Source organism: Eschrichtius robustus, chromosome 15 (assembly GCF_028021215.1).
Source record: "Eschrichtius robustus isolate mEscRob2 chromosome 15, mEscRob2.pri, whole genome shotgun sequence".
NCBI lineage: Eukaryota > Metazoa > Chordata > Mammalia > Artiodactyla > Eschrichtiidae > Eschrichtius > Eschrichtius robustus.
The window spans coordinates 26,379,181-26,397,740 of NC_090838.1; the positions used below are offsets into that span (position 1 = coordinate 26,379,181).

General features: G+C 39.3%; 1 protein-coding gene across 2 annotated transcripts in view; it reads left to right on the forward strand.

Moving 5' to 3' along the window:
- Positions 1 to 18,560, forward strand: part of TTC27 (tetratricopeptide repeat domain 27) — a 182,905-nt gene that overhangs the window by 15,767 nt on the left and 148,578 nt on the right. For both annotated transcript variants that reach the window (XM_068564218.1, XM_068564219.1), the window contains exon 5: positions 204 to 306. In XM_068564218.1, the coding sequence (XP_068420319.1) occupies positions 204 to 306 (103 nt within the window). The remainder of the gene's footprint in view (positions 1 to 203; positions 307 to 18,560) is intronic.

Below are 18,560 nucleotides of genomic sequence, written 5' to 3' on the forward strand. Positions count from 1 at the left end.
GAGAATGGAGGAGAGATGTTATTCTCGTGGAAGACATGGCAGTGGATTTGGTATTATTACTGAAGACATAGCAGCTTATTGAAGGGGAAATTTAATCTCACAAATGTAAAAAAATTCTAAAAATTGATTTGAATTAATGTAAAATGTTTTTCCTAAGCATCCTTTTAATTCAACGTAAACACGTTGGTGTTTCCTTTTTCTAGAGCTTGCCATGGTGGACTTTGAGATGTGTGAATGTTCACCAGCAGTTGCTTGAGGAACGCTCACCTCAGCTCCTTGCTCTTGCTGAAGACTGCATTGATCGAGGTATGTCGCAGACGTTGTTTGCTATGAGCATGTAGCTCCATTCTGTTTTCTTGGCTGAGACATTCCTTTTTCGTCTGTTGTTTGACAGCAGATGGTAACTTTTTTTTTTTTAATTTAAACTCATTGATTGATTGATTGATTGATTGATTGATTGATTGCTGGCTGTGTTGGGTCCTCGTTTCTGTGCGAGGGCTTTCTCTAGTTGCGGCAAGTGGGGGCCACTCTTCATCGCGGTGCGCGGGCCTCTCTCCATCGCGGCCTCTCTTGTTGCGGAGCACAGGCTCCAGACGCGCAGGCTCAGTAATTGTGGCTTACGGGCCTAGTTGCTCCGCGGCATGTGGGATCTTCCCAGACCAAGGCTCGAACCCGTGTCCCCTGCATTGGCAGGCAGATTCTCAACCATTGCGCCACCAGGGAAGCCCGATGGTAACTTTTTGTGTTTCATTCTTTCTGGATGTGGAATTTCACAAATTATTAGCATGTCAGATTATAGGATTTCTTTTTTGTCTTTGAATTTTTAAAAAGGCAATCACTATTGTTTATATTACCTACTTAAAAGGAGTGATTTATTCTATGTAGGTCACCATGATTTTATCACAAACTGCCTAAAGGTATTTAAATATTTTCTCGGTTCTTTAATGTAAGAAGCCTCATTAGAAACAAGTGTAAACTCCCTTTATTAACAAAAAATCTTTAACTAATTTGAACTGGAGTAAACTGTGCCAAATTGCATGCAGAACAGGAAATTATTTATCCTATATCCTACTGAGTACATGAAGAAAGGATTCAGGTTTTTTTTTTTTTTAAACATTTTGTAGAAAATACATTCTACTGAGGATGACAATGGGTAGAGAGGCATTTTTGCATTTTATTATTTTTTATTGTAGTATATAATGTACATATAGAAATGTGCCTAGAATATAAATATAAAATTAAGTAAATGATCATAAACCACACACCCCTGTAAATGCCTTTGTTGCAAATGCCTCATATGTCTTTTAGGAAAACATTTTGAAAAAGGGGGAAAATCTTGGGTAACTTGACCCTTGATTTCCCTGGGATTTTGGAACAATTATTCCTGACAAAAGTTGCCAAACAAAAACAAATTCTCTTGTAGTGAAGGAATACAGAACACAAGTAAACTTGAGTTCAGAAATGAACTTCTGAGTTTCAGAGAAGGGATTTGACGTTAAGTGTGCCTGATTCCAGAGCCCTTATTCCTCTCACATCACAAGAGTATGAAGTCATTATGTATGTGGGTGCGTATGTGTGTTGGGGGTGGTGGTTAGTATCACTCTGCATGGAGAAGCAGTGATCTGCACTTGATTGAGGCGGCACATTCGTGAAGGCGTGAGACAGCTCTTGTGTGTGTGGGCATGTGTAATTGCAAGGCGCTGCTGTACCTTTCTGGAGTCTGGTTCCTTTAAAGGTGCATCTGTATAGTAACAGGCTAGGTCACAATGCACTAGAGAGGACATTAGTTTGTGCAGTAACAAATACTACTATGCTAGAAACTAGTTTCTCAGTTTTTATTTTGTTCTAAGACAGAAATACATACACATATGCTAATCTTAGATAAAATGAACATCTATATGTGATTCAAAATGAGAATGTCAGGTAAATATTATTCAGACAGTATAATTGTTGTTTATGTACCTGGACTTAGTTTATATTTGTTCAGGATTTTAAGTTATGTAAGACTGTGGAACAAGCAAGGGTGTGTTAGATCAGACTTGTATATGCAAAAAAAAAATTATTCTGAGCTTAAACTTTGTATATATAAAACAATATTTGTTCTGCCATGAAATTTAAACCTGACATGTTAGCAGATTGTCTTATTAAATGTAAGCAGTTTACTTTTCTATACAATGACATTTCACTACATGTACAATGATGCAATGAAGTAACAGAACTGAAAAACAGTATTTCTTTTTCCTGTAAAAGTCTTTGGTTTAATGCTTTTGGATTACAAAAGGTTTTTATGAGCAAATTTAGGCTGCTGAACCATCTATATTTTTGTTAAGACTGTAAGCAACTCTCTCAGTTGTGAGCAACTTGAGGGCTGATTTTTTTCTTGTTTCTGCTTAATGCCTAGAAAATAATAAATATTTAATGCATACTTGTTGAATAGTGATAGCTAATATTTATTGAGCCTTTTCTACATTCACTTTTCAGGGGAGAAGTTGCAGAACTCCCTCTATTTGTCCTCCATCTTGATAGCAGTTTTCATCTGAGTTTACTTCTGTACAAAAGTTTTTCAAAAAGTGAAATGTTATAGAAGTTATGAGAAAATTGATCCTATCCAGATACCCTATGGGATTTTGAATCTTCTCATTATAGTGTTGCCTAAGTGTGGAGTTCTCTTGTGAATGAAATATGAAGTTGGACTTGGAGAAAATTAAGACCTGATGCCCAGTTTAGCAGACGTCATTGTCCTCTTTCTATTTTTAGTAAAATGAAAACTGTATAGACTACGTCTTCCCGCATTCATGCCATTTCATATTTTTAAAATGAAGTGAGATACGTTCCATAAACAAACTTAGTGCAAGGGAGACAGAGGAGTGGGGGCTCACAAAACTGGTAAAGTTTTGAAAGTCAGAGATGAGTTGAACTTTACGGATATTAATGGGAAAAAAAGTTGATTTTTTCCTGAGGATAGTGAAAGCGTTTGGAAGAAGATGGCATCAGGATTCAGCCCACTATTTCATTTTGTAAAAGGTTATTACATTACACTGTGTAGCATTTTATACAGTTTTGTGTGCTTCATTATACTTTTATGGAAAATCGGTAAGTGAACAAAGAAACAAGGTGTCACTGGGAGTTTTTATTTCTCTTTTTGTAAAGGAAATCAAGTTTGATGCAGTTGCCAGAGGGAAAGCTACATCTCTTCCCTTTATCCCATATAATATATATAAATCTGCGTTTATGTCTACATCTTTACCACATCTCAGTGATTAATGTTCTTAATGATGACCCTTAATTAAGAAAAGAAAAAAAAATACCTTTTTTATGTACCATTTTAAAAGGTAGGAACCATATGAATGATAGGAACCATTCTCTTCTTAGAGAGAATTCTAAGAGGTAAAATTTAGTTCCTAAACAGAAAGTGTTAACTAAGATATCTGGAAAATATGACTCTAAGTGACTCATTCCCCAAGTGGTCTCAGTTCTTTTCTGCAGTATATTTTAGCATATCATTTGCTTTGCCTTGCAACTAAGAATTTTTTATGTTGCTGTTCTAGGCTAATCAACGACATTTTTTATTTTATCTACTCATAAATTGGTCCATTTTGGCTATGTCTAAGTGTGCACATAGTCTTAAACTGCAACATTTCATAAACAATTTTATTTAAAAAAATGTTCTGGGATTTAACCCAAATGACCCAACAGTCAGTTATAACTGAAATATTGTTCAGTGTCCAGAGAAGAATATTATATTTGAAATGTTGCCCTTGAAGGATCATCAAAAAGTTGGCAAGATGTTTTTTCTTCTTCTGTCTATGAAACATAAGCAATTGCGATCTTTATACTTTTGTCCAGGAATGTTGCATCAGTACAATGTAGTGGAATGCAACCCATCAGAATGTCAGCATAACTTTGCTGGACTGATCACATCTCTGAAAGGAGTGAGTTAGAATCTTGAAAAGTCTGATCCTCAGTGCACTCTGAGGTCCTCTTTTGGATGTCATACTGATGAAACCATGATTCTCTGAAGGCTGCTCAAGGGCACACAATCATTTATTGTGGGATCTGATACTGAAAACGTGTTCCATGTAGTGCATGAGATGTAATGTTGAGGTTTAGGTATTTGAAGATGAGCTTATGTCTAAGAGAAAACAGGCTAAAATGCTTTCTCTGAGATTCTACTGTAACATTTACAGGAAGCTCTGTGACTCTAGGCTTAGATTGTTTCCACATCGAAAGAGTTCGTCAAGAGATTAGTTTCTTGGTGACTGATGAATGCATCGATTTTTTTTTTTTTTTTTACTTTTTTTTTTAACATCTTTATTGGAGTATAATTGCTTTACAATGGTGTGTTAGTTTCTGCTTTATAACAATGTGAATCAGTTATACATATACATATGTTCCCATATCTCTTCCCTCTTGCATCTCCTTCCCTCCCACCCTCCCTATCCCACCCCTCTAGGTGATCACAAAGCACCGACCTGATCTCCCTGTGCTATGCGGCTGCTTCCCACTAGCTATCTATTTTACGTTTGGTAGTGCATCGATTTTTAAAAATAAATTTGATACTTTGGGATGGATGTCATTAAATATACTAAGTATAATTATCTAATTATAATTATCCATATGAATCCATAGGGATTTCATTTTAACATAGCTTTCAATAATCTCATGAGAAGAGATTTTGGTTTTAGCATACATTTTAAATATATGCTAAATATATTAAATATATGCTGGTTGACATTTTGATCCAGAAGGTCATGAATATTCATTTCCATGGAGAACCTACTGATTTATTAAAATAATAAATACATGTCTGTTGGGTCAACATGCTCCTCTTTCTATTTAAACTTGAGTTATCCAAAGCTTAAAACTTTGTGTTCACAGTTGACTCATTGTTTTCCATCATTCTTCGTATCTAGCCAGTTCTTAAATCTTATCAGTTCATCCCTAAGGGTTTCGTATCCATCCTTCGTTTCCGTTCCTACAACTCTTACCCTAGTCCATGTCTGAAATCTTTAGTTTGGAAAGGCCCTTTAGAGATTATCTTGCCCAGCTAACTCATTTTACAAAGAATTGAGACTCAGAGAGATTGTCCAAGAACCAGAACTATGATCTGGAGTTTCTGACTCCAAATCTGCTTACTCTTCTTTCCATTGCTTTTCTCCAAACTGGTCAGTAGGGCAGAATTCTAACATCTAATAGTAATAATGCAGTTTACATTTCAGTAGTTCTTACTCCACACCAAGTACTGTTCTAAGTCTTTAAATGTGTTAACTAGCTTATTCCTTGCAACAACTCTATGAGATAGAACTGAAGACTTGATATAGGAAGGTGTAGTAGTGGATTTGTGTGCTTTTTTTTTTTTGCAATGTTTTTGAAGTATAATTAACCTACAGTAAGACTCATATTTAAAGTGTACAGTTGGTGATATTTTACATATGTATATACTTGTGAAATGATCACAATCAAGATAATTAACAGAACCTAGAGTTTTAAGATCTGACTTTCAGTTTCTGTTCTGTCACTGACACCCTGTGTGACTTCAGGGAGCTCGTCTGACTTCCAAACCTAGTGTTTTCTTCTGCGTAAAAATGGTCTTTAAGTCCTTACTAGGAGTAAAATAATGTGATTCTTTGTAGGCCAGCTTCCCACCCATCCTAATGCTGGGATCTGTTGAAAGATTGTGTCCAAAAAAGTTATTTCCTTTTTCATTGGGCTTTCCGAGATGACGGTGAGAAGGAGGTCATTCCATTGTTGGGATCTGTAATTGCTACAAAGTGCTTCCTTTTAGTAAATAAAAAAACCTGCTAGTCTTTCACTTGCAACTGCTAGCTAGGGCTGTGCTGTCCAGTGCAGTAGCCACTAGCCGCATGTGGCTAATTAAAATAAATGAAATAAAGAATTCAGTTTCTCTGTTTCTCTAGCCCCATTTCAAGTGCTCAGAAGCCACCTGTGGTAAATGGTACCATTTTGGACAGTGCAGCTGTGAGTATTTACATCGTTACAGAAACTTTTATTGGACAGCACTCCTGTTGAGCAACAGAATTTCAGGGTAGGTCTGTCCTTCTTTCTGTGTGACCAGCCTTGCCGTTCCTTAAGGCTATTATCACCATCACTTTGTGTCTGAAGGGTTGCACCTGACTTGTAGGCTCTTTCTTGGCCTTCCTTTCTTCTGCCTGTACAGCAGTACTGGATTTTTAAAAAAAATACCAATTTCATCATGTCATTTTTAAATTAGGAAAATCTTTAATCATTCCCAGTTTTATTTTTGACTTTCTGTTTCCTGCCCAACTTGATATTTAATTAAAAAAATTTTTTTTGGAATGATTGCTGAGTTCCAGTCACTGTGGTAGTTGCTAGGGATATCAATGAACTCAGTAGGATAGGGGATAAAATACAAGTGAAACCGTGCACCTCAGATTGGGACTTGAACCCACGCAGCCGGGACTTGAACCCAGCCAAAACCCTGATTGGGAACTCGAACCCACGTGGCTGGCACTCGAACCTGGACTAAATGGACAGGTGATACCTCCAACTGAGATTACACACTTGGTTTCAGGACTTAATGAAGCTCAGGTTCTTGATGTCTCATCGCAGAAAGAATTCAGTGAGAGACAAAGTGATAGGTAAGAAGTGGATTTATTTAGAGAGAAGCACACTCCACAGACAGAGTATGGGCCATGTCAGAAGGTGAGAAAGGCACCAGGATATGGGGTTGTCAGTTTTTATAGGGGTGAGTAATTTCATATGCTAATGAGTGGGAGGAGTATTCTAGCTATTTTGGGAAGGGGTGGGGATTTCCAGGAATTGGGCCACCGCCTACTTTTTGATCCTTATGGTCTATCTTGAAACTGTCATGGTGCCTGTCGGTGTGTCATTTAGCTTGCTGATGTGTTACAGTGAGCATATACTGAGGCTCAAGGTCTAGTGGAAGTTGACTTGTATGCCATCTTGGGCCCATTTGGTTCTAATCAGTTTTTTCTTTTTTTTTAAAACATCTTTATTGGAGTATAATTGCTTCACAATGGTGTGTTAGTTTTTGCTTTATAACAAAGTGAATCAGCTATACACATACATATATCCCCATATCTCTTCCCTCTTGCGTCTCCCTCCCTCCCTCTCACCCTCCCTATCCCAGCCCTCTAGGCTGTCACAAAGCACCGAGCTGATCTCCCTGTGCTATGCGGCTGCTTCCCACTAGCTATCGGTTTTACATTTGGTAGTGTATATATGTCCATGCCACTCTCTCTTTGTCTCAGCTTACCCTTCCCCCTTCTTCCCTGTGTCTTCAAGTCCATTCTCTAGTAGGTCTGTGTCTTTATTCCCATCCTGCCCCTAGGTTCTTCATGACCATTTTTTGTTTTTTTAAGATTCCATATTTATGTGTTAGCATATGGTATTTGTTTTTCTCTTTCTGACTTACTTCACTCCGTATGACAGACTCTAGGTCCATCCACCTCACTACAAATAACTCAATTTCGTTTCTTTTTATGGCGGAGTAATATTCCATTGTATCTATGTGCCACATCTTCTTTATCCATTCATCTGTCGATGGACACTTAGGTTGCTTCCATGTCCTGGCTATTGTAAATAGAGCTGCAGTGAACATTTTGGTACATGACTCTGTTTGAATTATGGTTTTCTCAGGGTATATGCCCAGTAGTGGGTTTGCTGGGTCATATGGTAGTTCTATTTTTAGTTTCTTATGGAACCTCCATAGTGTTCTCCATAGTGGCTGTATCAATTTACATTCCCACCAACAGTGCAAGAGGGTTCCCTCTTCTCCACACCCTCTCCAGCATTTATTGTTTGTAGATTTTTTGATGATGGCCATTCTGACTGGTGTGAGGTGATACCTCATTGTAGTTTTGATTTGCATTTCTCTAATTAGTGATGTTGAGCATTCTTTCATGTGTTTGTTGGCAATCTGTATATCTTCTTTGGAGAAATGGCTTTTTAGGTCTTCCGCCCATTTTTTGATACTGAGCTGCATGAGCTGCCTGTAAATTTTGGAGATTAATCCTTTGTGAGTTGCTTCATTTGCAAATATTTTCTCCCATTCTGAGCGTTGTCTTTTCGTCTTGTTTATAGTTTCCTTTGCTGTGCAAAACCTTTTAAGTTTCATTAGGTCCCATTTGTTTATTTTTGTTTTTATTTCCATTTCTCTAGGAGGTGGGTCAAAAAGGAGCTTGCTGTGGTTTATGTTATAGAGTGTTCTGCCTATGTTTTCCTCTAAGAGTTTGATAGTGTCTGGCCTTACATTTAGGTCTTTTTTTTTTTTTTTTTTTAAATTAATTAATTAATTTATTTTTGACTGTGTTAGTTCTTCGTTTCTGTGCGAGGACTTTCTCCAGTTGTGGCGAGCGGGGGCCACTCCTCATCGCGGTGCGCGGGCCTCTCACTGTCGCGGCGTCTCTTGTTGCGGAGCACGGCTCCAGACGCGCAGGCTCAGTAGTTGTGGCTCACGGGCCTAGTTGATCCGCGGCATGTGGGATCTTCCCGGACCAGGGCTCGAACCCGTGTCCCCTGCATTGGCAGACAGATTCTCAACCACTGCGCCACCAGGGAAGCCCTTACATTTAGGTCTTTAATCCATCTTGAGTTTATTTTTGTGTATGGTGTTAGGGAGTGTTCTAATTTCATTCTTTTACATGTAGCTGTCCAGTTTTCCCAGCACCGCTTATTGAAGAGGCTGTCTTTTCTCCATTGTGTATTCTTGCCTCCTTTATCAAAAATAAGGTGACCATATGTGTGTGGGTTTATCTCTGGGCTTTCTATCCTGTTCCATTGATCTATACTTCTGTTTTTGTGCCAAGACCATACTGTCTTGATTACCGTAGCTTTGTAGTGTAGTCTGAAGTCAGGGAGCCTGATTCCTCCAGCTCTGTTTTTCTTTCAGAAGATTGCTTTGGCTATTCAGGGTCTTTTGTGTTTCCATACAAAAATTGTGCAATTTTTTGTTCTAGTTCTGTGAAAAATGCCAGTGGTAGTTTGATAGGGATTGCGCTGAATCTGTAGATTGCTTTGGGTAGTATATTCATTTTCACAATGTTGATTCTTCCAATCCAAGAACATGGTACCTCTCTCCATCTGCTTGTATCATCTTTCATTTCTTTCATCATTGTCTTAAAGTTTTCTGCATACAGGTCTTTTGTCTCCTTAGGTAGGTTTATTCCTAGGTATTTTATTCTTCTTGTTGCAGTGGTAAATGAGAGTGTTTCCTTAACCTCTCTTTCATTTTTCATCATTAGTGTATAGGAATGCAAGAGATTTCTGTGCATTAATTTTGTATCCCTCTACTTACCAAATTCATTGATTAGCTCTAATAGTTTTCTGGTAGCATCTTTAGGATTCTCTATGTATAGTATCATGCCATCTGCAAACAGTGGCAGCTTTACTTCTTCTTTTCCGATTTGGATGCCTTTTATTTCTTTTTCTTATCTGATTGCTGTGGCTAAAACTTCCAAAACAATGTTGAATAATAGTGGTGAGACTGGGTAACCTTGTCATGTTCCTGATCTTAGTGGAAATGGTTTCAGTTTTTGACAGTTGAGGACGATGTTGGCTGTGGGTTTGTCATATATGGCCTTTATTATGTTGAGTTAAGTTCCCTCTATGCCTACTTTCTGGAGGGTTTTTATCATAAATGTGTGTTGAATTTTGTCAGAAGCTTTTTCTGCATCTATTGAGATGATCATATGGTTTTATTCTTCAGTTTGTTAATATGGTGTATCACATTGACTGATTTGCATATATTGAAGAATCATTGCATTCCTGGGATAAACCCCACTTGATCATGCTGTATGATCCTTTTAATGTGCTTTTGGATTCTGTTTGCTAGTATTTTGTTGAGGATTTTTGCATCTATGTTCATCAGTGATATAGGCCTGTAGTTTTCTTTCTTTGTGACATCTTTGTCTGGTTTTGGCATCAGGGTGATGGTGGCCTCGTAGAATGAATTTGGGAGTGTTCCTCCCTCTGCTATATTTTGGAAGAGTTTGAGAAGGATAGGTGTTAGCTCTTCTCTGAATGTTTGATAGAATTCGCCTGTGAAGCCATCTGGTCCTGGGCTTTTGTTTGTTGGAAGGTTTTTAATCACAGTTTCAATTTCAGTGCTTGTGATTGGTCTGTTCATATTTTCTATTTCTTCCTTGTTCAGTCTCAGAAAGTTGTGCTTTTCTAAGGCCCTGTCCATTTCTTCCAGGTTGTCCATTTTATTAGCATAGAGTTGCTTGTAGTAATCTCTCATGATCTTTTGTATTTCTGCAGTGTCAGTGGTTACTTCTCCTTTTTCATTTCTAATTCTATTGATCTGAGTCTTCTCCCTTTTCTTCTTGATGAGTCTGGCCAGTGCTTTATCAATTTCGTTTATCTTCTCAAAGAAGCAACTTTTACTTTTATTGATCTTTGCTATTGTTTCCTTCATTGCTTTTTCATTTATTTCTAATCTGATCTTTATGATTTCTTTCCTTCTGCTAACTTTGGGGTTTTTTGTTCTTCTTTCTCTAATTGCTGTAGGTGTAAGTTTAGATTGTTTATTGAGATGTTTCTTGTTTCTTGAGGTAGGACTGTATTGCTATAAACTTCCCTCTTAAAACTGCTTTTGCTGCATCCCATAGGTTTTGGGTCAGTGTGTTTTCATTGTCATTTGTTTCTAGGTATTTTTGATTTCCTCTTTGATTTCTTCAGTGATCTCTTGGTTATTAAGTAATGTATTCTTTAGCCTCCATGTGTTTATAGTTTCTACAGATTTTTTCCTGTAATTGATATCTAGTGTCATAGCATTGTGGTTGGAAAAGATACTTCATACGATTTCAATTTTCTTAAATTTACCAAGGCTTGATTTGAGACCCAAGATATGATCTGTCCTGGAGAATGTTCCATGCGCACTTGAGAAGAAAGTGTATTCTGTTTTTTTTTGGTTGGAATGTCCTATAAATGTCAATTAAGTCCATCTTGTTTAATGTATCTTTTAAAGCTTGTGTTTCCTTATTTATTTTTATTTTGGATGATCTGTCCATTGGTGAAAGTGGGGTGTTAAAGTCTCCTACTATGATTTTGTTACTGTGAATTTCCCCTCTTATGGCTCTTAGTATTTGCCTTATATATTGAGGTTCTCCTCTGTTGGGTGCATAAATATTTACAATCGTTATATCTTCTTCTTGGATTGATCCCTTGATCATTATGTAGTGTCCTTCTTTGTCTCTTGTAATAGTCTTTATTTTAAAGTCTATTTTGTCTGATATGAGAATTACTACTTCAGCTTTCTTTTGATTTCCATTTGCATGGAATATCTTTTTCCATCCCCTCACTTTCAGTCTGTATGTGTCCCTAGGTCTGAAGTGGGTCTCTTGTAGACAGCATATATGCGGGTTTTGTTTTTGTATCCATTCAGCCAGCCTGTGTCTTTTGGTGGGAGCTTTTAATCCATTTACATTTAAGGCAGTTATCAATATGTATGTTCCTATTACTATTTTCTTAATTGTTTTGGGTTTGTTATTGTTGGTCTTTTCCTTTTCTTGTGTTTCCTGCCTAGAGAAGTTCCTTTAGCGTTTGTTGTAAAGCTGGTTTGGTGGTGCTGAATTTTCTTAGCTTTTGCTTGTCTGTAAAGGTTTCAATTTTGTCCGTCGAATCTGCATGAGATCCTTGCTGGGTAGAGTAATCTTGGTTGTAGGTACTTCCCTTTCATCACTTTAAATATGTCCTGCCACTCCTTTCTAGCTTGCAGAGTTTCTGCTGAAAGATCAGCTGTTAACCTTATGGGGATATCCTTGTGTGTTATTTGCTGTTTTTCCCTTGCTGCTTTTTAATATTTTTTGTTTGTATTTAATTTTTGATAGTTTGATTAATATGTGTCTTGGCGTTGTTTCTCCTTGGATTTATCCTGTATGGGACTCTCTGCGCTTCCTGGACTTGATCAACTCTTTCCTTTCCCATATTAGGGAAGTTTTCAACTATAATCTCTTCAAATATTTTCTCAGTCCCTTCTTTTTCTCTTCTTCTTCTGGGACCCCTATAATTCGAATGTTGGTGCGTTTAATGTTGTCCCAGAGGTCTCTGAGACTGTCCTCAATTCTTTTCATTCTTTTTTCTTTATTCTGCTCTGCAGTAGTTATTTCCACTATTTTATCTTCCAGGTCACTTATCCGTTCTTCTGCCTCAGTTATTCTGCTATTGATTCCTTCTAGAGAATTTTTAATTTCATTGATTGTGTTGTTCATCATTGTTTGTTTGCGCTTTAGTTCTTCTAGGTCCTTGTTAAACGTTTCTTGTATTTTCTCCATTCTATTTCCAAGATTTTGGATCATCTTTACTATCATTGTTCTGAATTCTTTTTCAGGTAGACTGCCTATTTCCTCTTCATTTGTTTGGTTTTTACCTTGCTCCTTCATCTGCTGTGTGTTTCTCTGTCTTCTCATTTTGCTTAACTTACTGTGTTTGGGGTCTCCTTTTCGCAGGCTGCAGGTTCGTAGTTCCTGTTGTTTTTGGTGTCTGTCCCCAGTGGCTAAGGTTGGTTCAGTGGGTTGTGTAGGCTTCCTGGTAGAGGTGACTAGTGCCTGTGTTCTGGTGGATGAGGCTGGATCTTGTCTTTCTGGTGGCAGGACCATGTCCGGTGGTGTGTTTTCAGGTGTCTGTGACCTTATTATGATTTTAGGCAGCCTCTCTCCTAGTGGGTGGGCTTGTGTTCCTGTGTTGTTAGTTGTTCAGCATAGGGTGTCCAGCATTGTAGCTTGCTGGTCGTTGAGTGGCGCTGGGTGTTGGCATTGAGATGGAGATCTCTTGGAGATTTTGGCTGTTTGATATTACGTGGAGCTGGGAGGTCTCTGGTGGACCAGTGTCCTGAACTCAGGTCTCCCACCTCAGAGGCACAGGCCTGACACCCGGCCAGAGCACGAAGACCCTGTCATCCACATGGCTCAGAATAAAAGGGAGAAAAAAAGAAAGAAAGGAAGAAAAAATAAAGTAATTACAAGAAAAAATAATTATTAAAAATTAAAATATTAAAAAGTAATAAAAAAAGAAAGAAAGAAAGAAGAGAGCAACCAAACCAAAAAACAAATCCACCAATGATAACAAGTGCTAAAAACTATAGTAAAGAAAAACAAAACAGACAGACAGAACCCTGGACAAATGGTAAAAGCAAAGCTATACAGACAGTCACACACAGAAGCATACACATACACACTCACAAAAAGAGAAAAAGGAAAAAAATATATATATATATCGTTGCTCCCAAAGTCCACTGCCTCAATTTGGGATGATTTATTGTCTGTTCAGGTATTCCACAGATGCAGGGTACATCAAGTTGATTGTGGAGATTTAATCTGCTGCTCCTGAGGCTGCTGGGATAGATTTCCGTTTCTCTTCTTTGTTTGCACAGCTCCTGGGGTTCAGCTTTGGATTTGGCCCCGCCTCTGCGTGTAGGTCGCCTGAGGGCGTCTGTTTTTCGCTCAGACACGACGGGGGTTAAAGGAGCAGCTGATCTGGGGGCTCTGGCTCACTCAGGCCGGGGGGAGGGAGGGATACAGATGCGGGGCCAGCCTGCGGCGGCAGAGGCCAGCATGACGTTGCACCAGCATGAGGTGCGCCATGCATTCTCCCGGGGAAGTTGTCCCTGGATCACGGGACCCTGGCAGTGGCGGGCTGCACAGTCTCCCGGGAGGGGCCGTGTGGGTAGTGACCTGTGCTTGCACACAGGCTTCTTGGTGGCGGCAGCAGCAGGCTTAGCGTCCCATGCCCGTCTCTGGTGTCTGCGCTGATAGCCGCAGCTCGCGCCCGTCTCCGGAGCTCCTTTAGGCGGTGCTCTGAATCCCCTCTCCTCGAACACCAGGAAACAAAGAGGCAGGAAAATGTCTCTTGCCTCTTAGGCAGGTCCAGACTTTTCCCCAGACTCCCTCCTGGCTACCTTTGGCGCACTAACCCCCTCAGGCTGCGTGCATGCAGCCAAGCCCAGTCCTCTCCCTAGGATCGACCTCCAAAGCCCGAGCCTCAGCTCCCAGCCCACACCCGCCCCAGCGGGTGAGCAGAGAAGCCTGTCAGGCTGGTGAGTGCTGGTTGGCACCGATCCTCTGTGCGGGAATCTCTCCGCTTTGCCCTCTGCACCGGTGTTGCTGCGCTCTCCTCCGTGGCTCCGAAGCTTCCCCCCCGCCCCCCTATCCCCGCCAGTGAAGGGGCTTCTAGTGTGTGGAAACTGTTCCTCCTTCACAGCTCCCTCCCACTGGTACAGGTCCCGTCCCTATTCTTTTGTCTCTGTTTTTTCTTTTTTCTTTTGCCGTACACGGGTTTGTGGGGAGTTTCTTGCCTTTTGTGAGGTCTGAGGTCTTCTGCCAGCGTTCAGTAGCTGTTCTGTAGGAGTTGTTCCACATGTAGATGTATTTCTGATGTATTTGTTTGGAGGAAGGTGATCTCCAAGTCTTACCCTTCCGCCATCTTGAAGGTCTCCTAGGTTCTAATCAGTTTATGTCATGTCCTCGGGCTATGTCATTCTTTCAGTGGTTGTGCCCTGCCCCCTTCCCTCCTGTTTCACAAGTAGAAGAAAGAAAAGAGCGTAAAGAGGAGGAGATGGCAGCCATTAAAAAAAAAAAAAAAAAGAAAGAAAGAAACCTTGCCATTTGTGACAACATGGATGGACCTTGAGGGTATCATGCTAAGTGAAGTAAGTCAGAGAAAGACAAAAATTGTGTGATCTCACTTATATGTGGAATCCAAAACACAAAACAAACACAGCAATGAAAACCAGCTCGTAGATACAGTGGTTGCCAGAGGGAAGGAAGGTGGGAGGGGCAAAATAGGTAAAGGGGGTTAAGAGGTACAGACCTCTATTTATAAAATAAATAAGCCATGGGGACTTAATATACAGCATAAGAAATGTGGTCAGTAATATTGTAATAACTTTGTATGGGGACAGATGGTTATTAGACTTACAGTCGTGATCATTTCATAATGTATACAAATGTGAAATCCCTATGTAGTACACTTGAAAATGAGAAAATATTGTACATCAACTATATTTCAATAAAAAAAAAAGAGAAAGGAATGAATGAAAGGATATGATTAGTCTAAACTTGAGAGACCAGAGAAGGCTTTACAACGTGGCTAATGCTTGAACTGATTCTTGAAGAATGAGTAAGAATTTATTAGGTGAAGTTGGAAAGGACATATAATACGTACAAAGAGAGGCACATAGACTTGAAACATCTTTGTGCGTTTGGGAATTCCAGTAGTTTGGAATGGTTGGAGCCATGTTAGAAGTTGTGTGTCAGGTTATGAGGTTGAAACAGGTTGACAGGAGCTAGAGGGATAGGAAATTGGATTTCCATCTTGTTGGTGACAGCCGTCAAAGGGTTTTTAAATATTTGTTCACTCCTAGGATATTTATTGAACACCAACTATGACAAGTGCTAGACTTAAACAGCAGTGAACAAGACACTGCTGTGACCCTTACAGTCTAGAGGTGGAGTTATAGCCAAATTCTACCCATCTTTCAAGGCCCAGCCCTTCTGACAAAGTTTGTTCAACTATCCCAGCTTTATGAATTTCCCCCCCGCTTTGGTATTTATGGTCAGTACCACCCAATTTCAAATCAAACTAACTGTGTGTTGAATAATGATTATGTGTCTTCTCTTCCTAGTGCTTCTTCCCCCATCTTCTTTTTGTGGAGAGTAGGGCTTAAACTTTGCTGTAGGGGCTTCCCTGGTGGCTCAGTGGTTAAGAATCTGCCTGCCAATGCAAGGGACACGGGTTCAAGCCCTGGCCCGGGAAGATCCCACATGCCGCAGAGCAACTAAGCCTGTGCGCCACAACTACTGAGCCTGTGCTCTAGAGCCCGCAAGCCACAACTACTGAGCCCACGTGCCACAACTGCTGAAGCCTGCGCACCTAGAGCCCGTGCTCCGCAACAAGAGAAGCCACCTCAATGAGAAGCCTGCGCACAGCACCAAAGACCCAACACAGCCAAAAATAAATAAATAAATAAATTTATTTAAAAAAAAAAAAACAACTTTGCTGTAGGATATAGCGCAATTGTAAGCATATATAATAATTCAGTAGATATTGATTAAAGTTGTAGGATGGAAGAAAAATCAGAGAGGGCAACGTAGGAAACAAGCTTGGAAAGTATGGAAGTTGGGGAGAAGAGGATTTTTGTTTGTTTGTTTTTTTAAGAAATGAGTTGAAGTTGGCTGTCACTTTCCTATGGCTGTGTGCCTCCCTGGTTTTCATGGCTTATGATGGATACTCTCCATCCAACTATTGAGGATCTTCTGAAGTTTCCATTTGGTTGGCATGTTACTGAGGCAACCCAGGCTACATTTGGCTCTGAAAGTGCAATCTGTCTATATTAATCTTAAGTACATATGTAGAATTCTTTTGTAAAGAACTCATCCTCATCAACCAGGGCTCTGTGAGAACCCTAAAATTTGGTTTATGTAGGAAAGACCAGATATGTTCTTAATTATTTTTCTTTATTAGTTGCTAATATTTTGGACTTAAAAAATTTTTCTTGAAACATAAACCTCTAGAAAACTTGCAAGTATAGTACAAAGAACTTTTTTTCCCTCTGAAACCATTTAAGAATAAGTTGCTGAACTGATGCCCTATCACTCCTCCATAGTTTAGGGTGTTTTTTCTATGAAGGCATTTTCCTATACAACCACAATACAACAATCAATATTAGGAAATTAACATCGATACAATACAAATATTTAATTACTGCCATTCAGGATTTGCCAGTTGTCCCTAAAACATCCTAAAAAGCAAAATGACCCAGTCCAGAATCAAGTGTTACATTTAGTTGTCATATCCGTTTAGTCTCTTTCAGTCTAGATCTGTCACAGAAATCATGCTGTGTTACTGTCATTGCATCCTATCAGATGGTGCACAATTTCAGTTGGTCCCATTACTGGTGATACTAACTTTGGTTACTCGATTGAGATGGTATTTGTCAGTCCTCTTCACTACAGAATTATCCATTTTCTCTTTATATTTTTTATTTTTGAAACAGCTTTATTGAGCTAAAGTTGACATACAGTACACCTGACATACTTAAAATGTGTAATTTGTAAAGTTTGGACATATGTGTATACCCGTGAAACCATCACCACAATTGAGATAATGAACATATACTTTGCTCCCAAAAGCTTCCTTGTGCTTCTTGGGAGCCCTGTCCTCTCACCCTTCCTGATCTCTCCTTCAGCCTCTTCAGGCCACCACTGATCTGCTTTCTATAGCTATATATTAGTTTGCATTTTGTTGAATTTTATAGAAGTTGATTCATACAGTCTGTACTCTTATTTTTTTTTTTGTGGCGTGGCTTCTTTGACTCAGCATAATTATTTTGATTGATCCGGTAGTTCATTCGTTTTAATTTTTGAGTAGTGTTCCATTGTATGGGAATACCGCAGTTTGTTTATCCTTTCATCTGTTGATGGAAATTTGGATTGCTTCCAGTTTTTGGCTGTTACTCTTTATAATTATTGGTGTTTTATGGTGATGTACTTAGAGACCAGGTAAGTCTCCTATTCCTCACTAAACTTTGAATTTATGCATTTATATATTGATACTAGTATGTGGTCACAGATTCCTAATTCATTCAGTAGATTATAATTGTTACTATAATTGTTTTGATGCTCAAATTGTCCCAGATTTGGCCAGTTGGAGCTTGTTCAAATTGGCTTCTGTGCCCTTTCAACATATCTTTGAGCACTTCTTTATTTTCTGACATAAGAAGATGCTTTAGCCTTATTTTGTATTTCCTTGCTCTGGCCCTGGAATCAGTAATTTCTCCAAGGAGCTCTGGTTCCTTTTAAAGCCTTTCAACAGACATAGCTGGAAAATATGTGTATATGTATATATAAGTACATGTACACATCTGTATCTATTTCTATATTTATCTTTGTATTAAAAACCACGAATTTACATCATCTCCAATTCCAATCCAGTATCACAGGGTTTATTTTAGTCTTCTCTCTTCCAAATTTCTAACTCCTTTCTTTGACAGTGAAAAACCAGGCTCCCATTAACCTCAACATGAGTACTTGTACAATCTTCCCAGCCATACCTCTACTGTGCAGGCTGCTCCCTTGGCTCTGACCTTGGGGAACACACAGCTTAATCCTTGACCTGGCTCTGTTGAATGTTGGTTAAGTCCCTGGCCCTGTTGAGCACACCAGTTGAGACCCCAGCCCCGCAAACATATTGCTCTAGTCTCTGACTGATCCCCAGCCCCAGCAGACTCTCCAGGTGAGCCCTGGACCTTGCAAACATGCTGGCTGAGTCTTTGGTCAAGTCACCAGTCCTGGTTTTAGGAACGCATAAGTCATGTCTCAAACTTAGGGCAAGCACCCAGCTGAGGCCCTTGTTGAGACTTTGTTCTTGGCAAACGCGCTGGTTGAATCCCCATTCAGACCAGGCCCCAGCAAACATGCCTGTTAAGTCCCTGACCCTGACCAAAGAGCTCCAATTAAAATTTAACCTTATTACAAAGTGTTTATAATGGTATTTATATCTTTTTCTTAAACTGGAAATCTTGTTTCTAACAATATTAAAGTAATTACTTGCTTTACTTT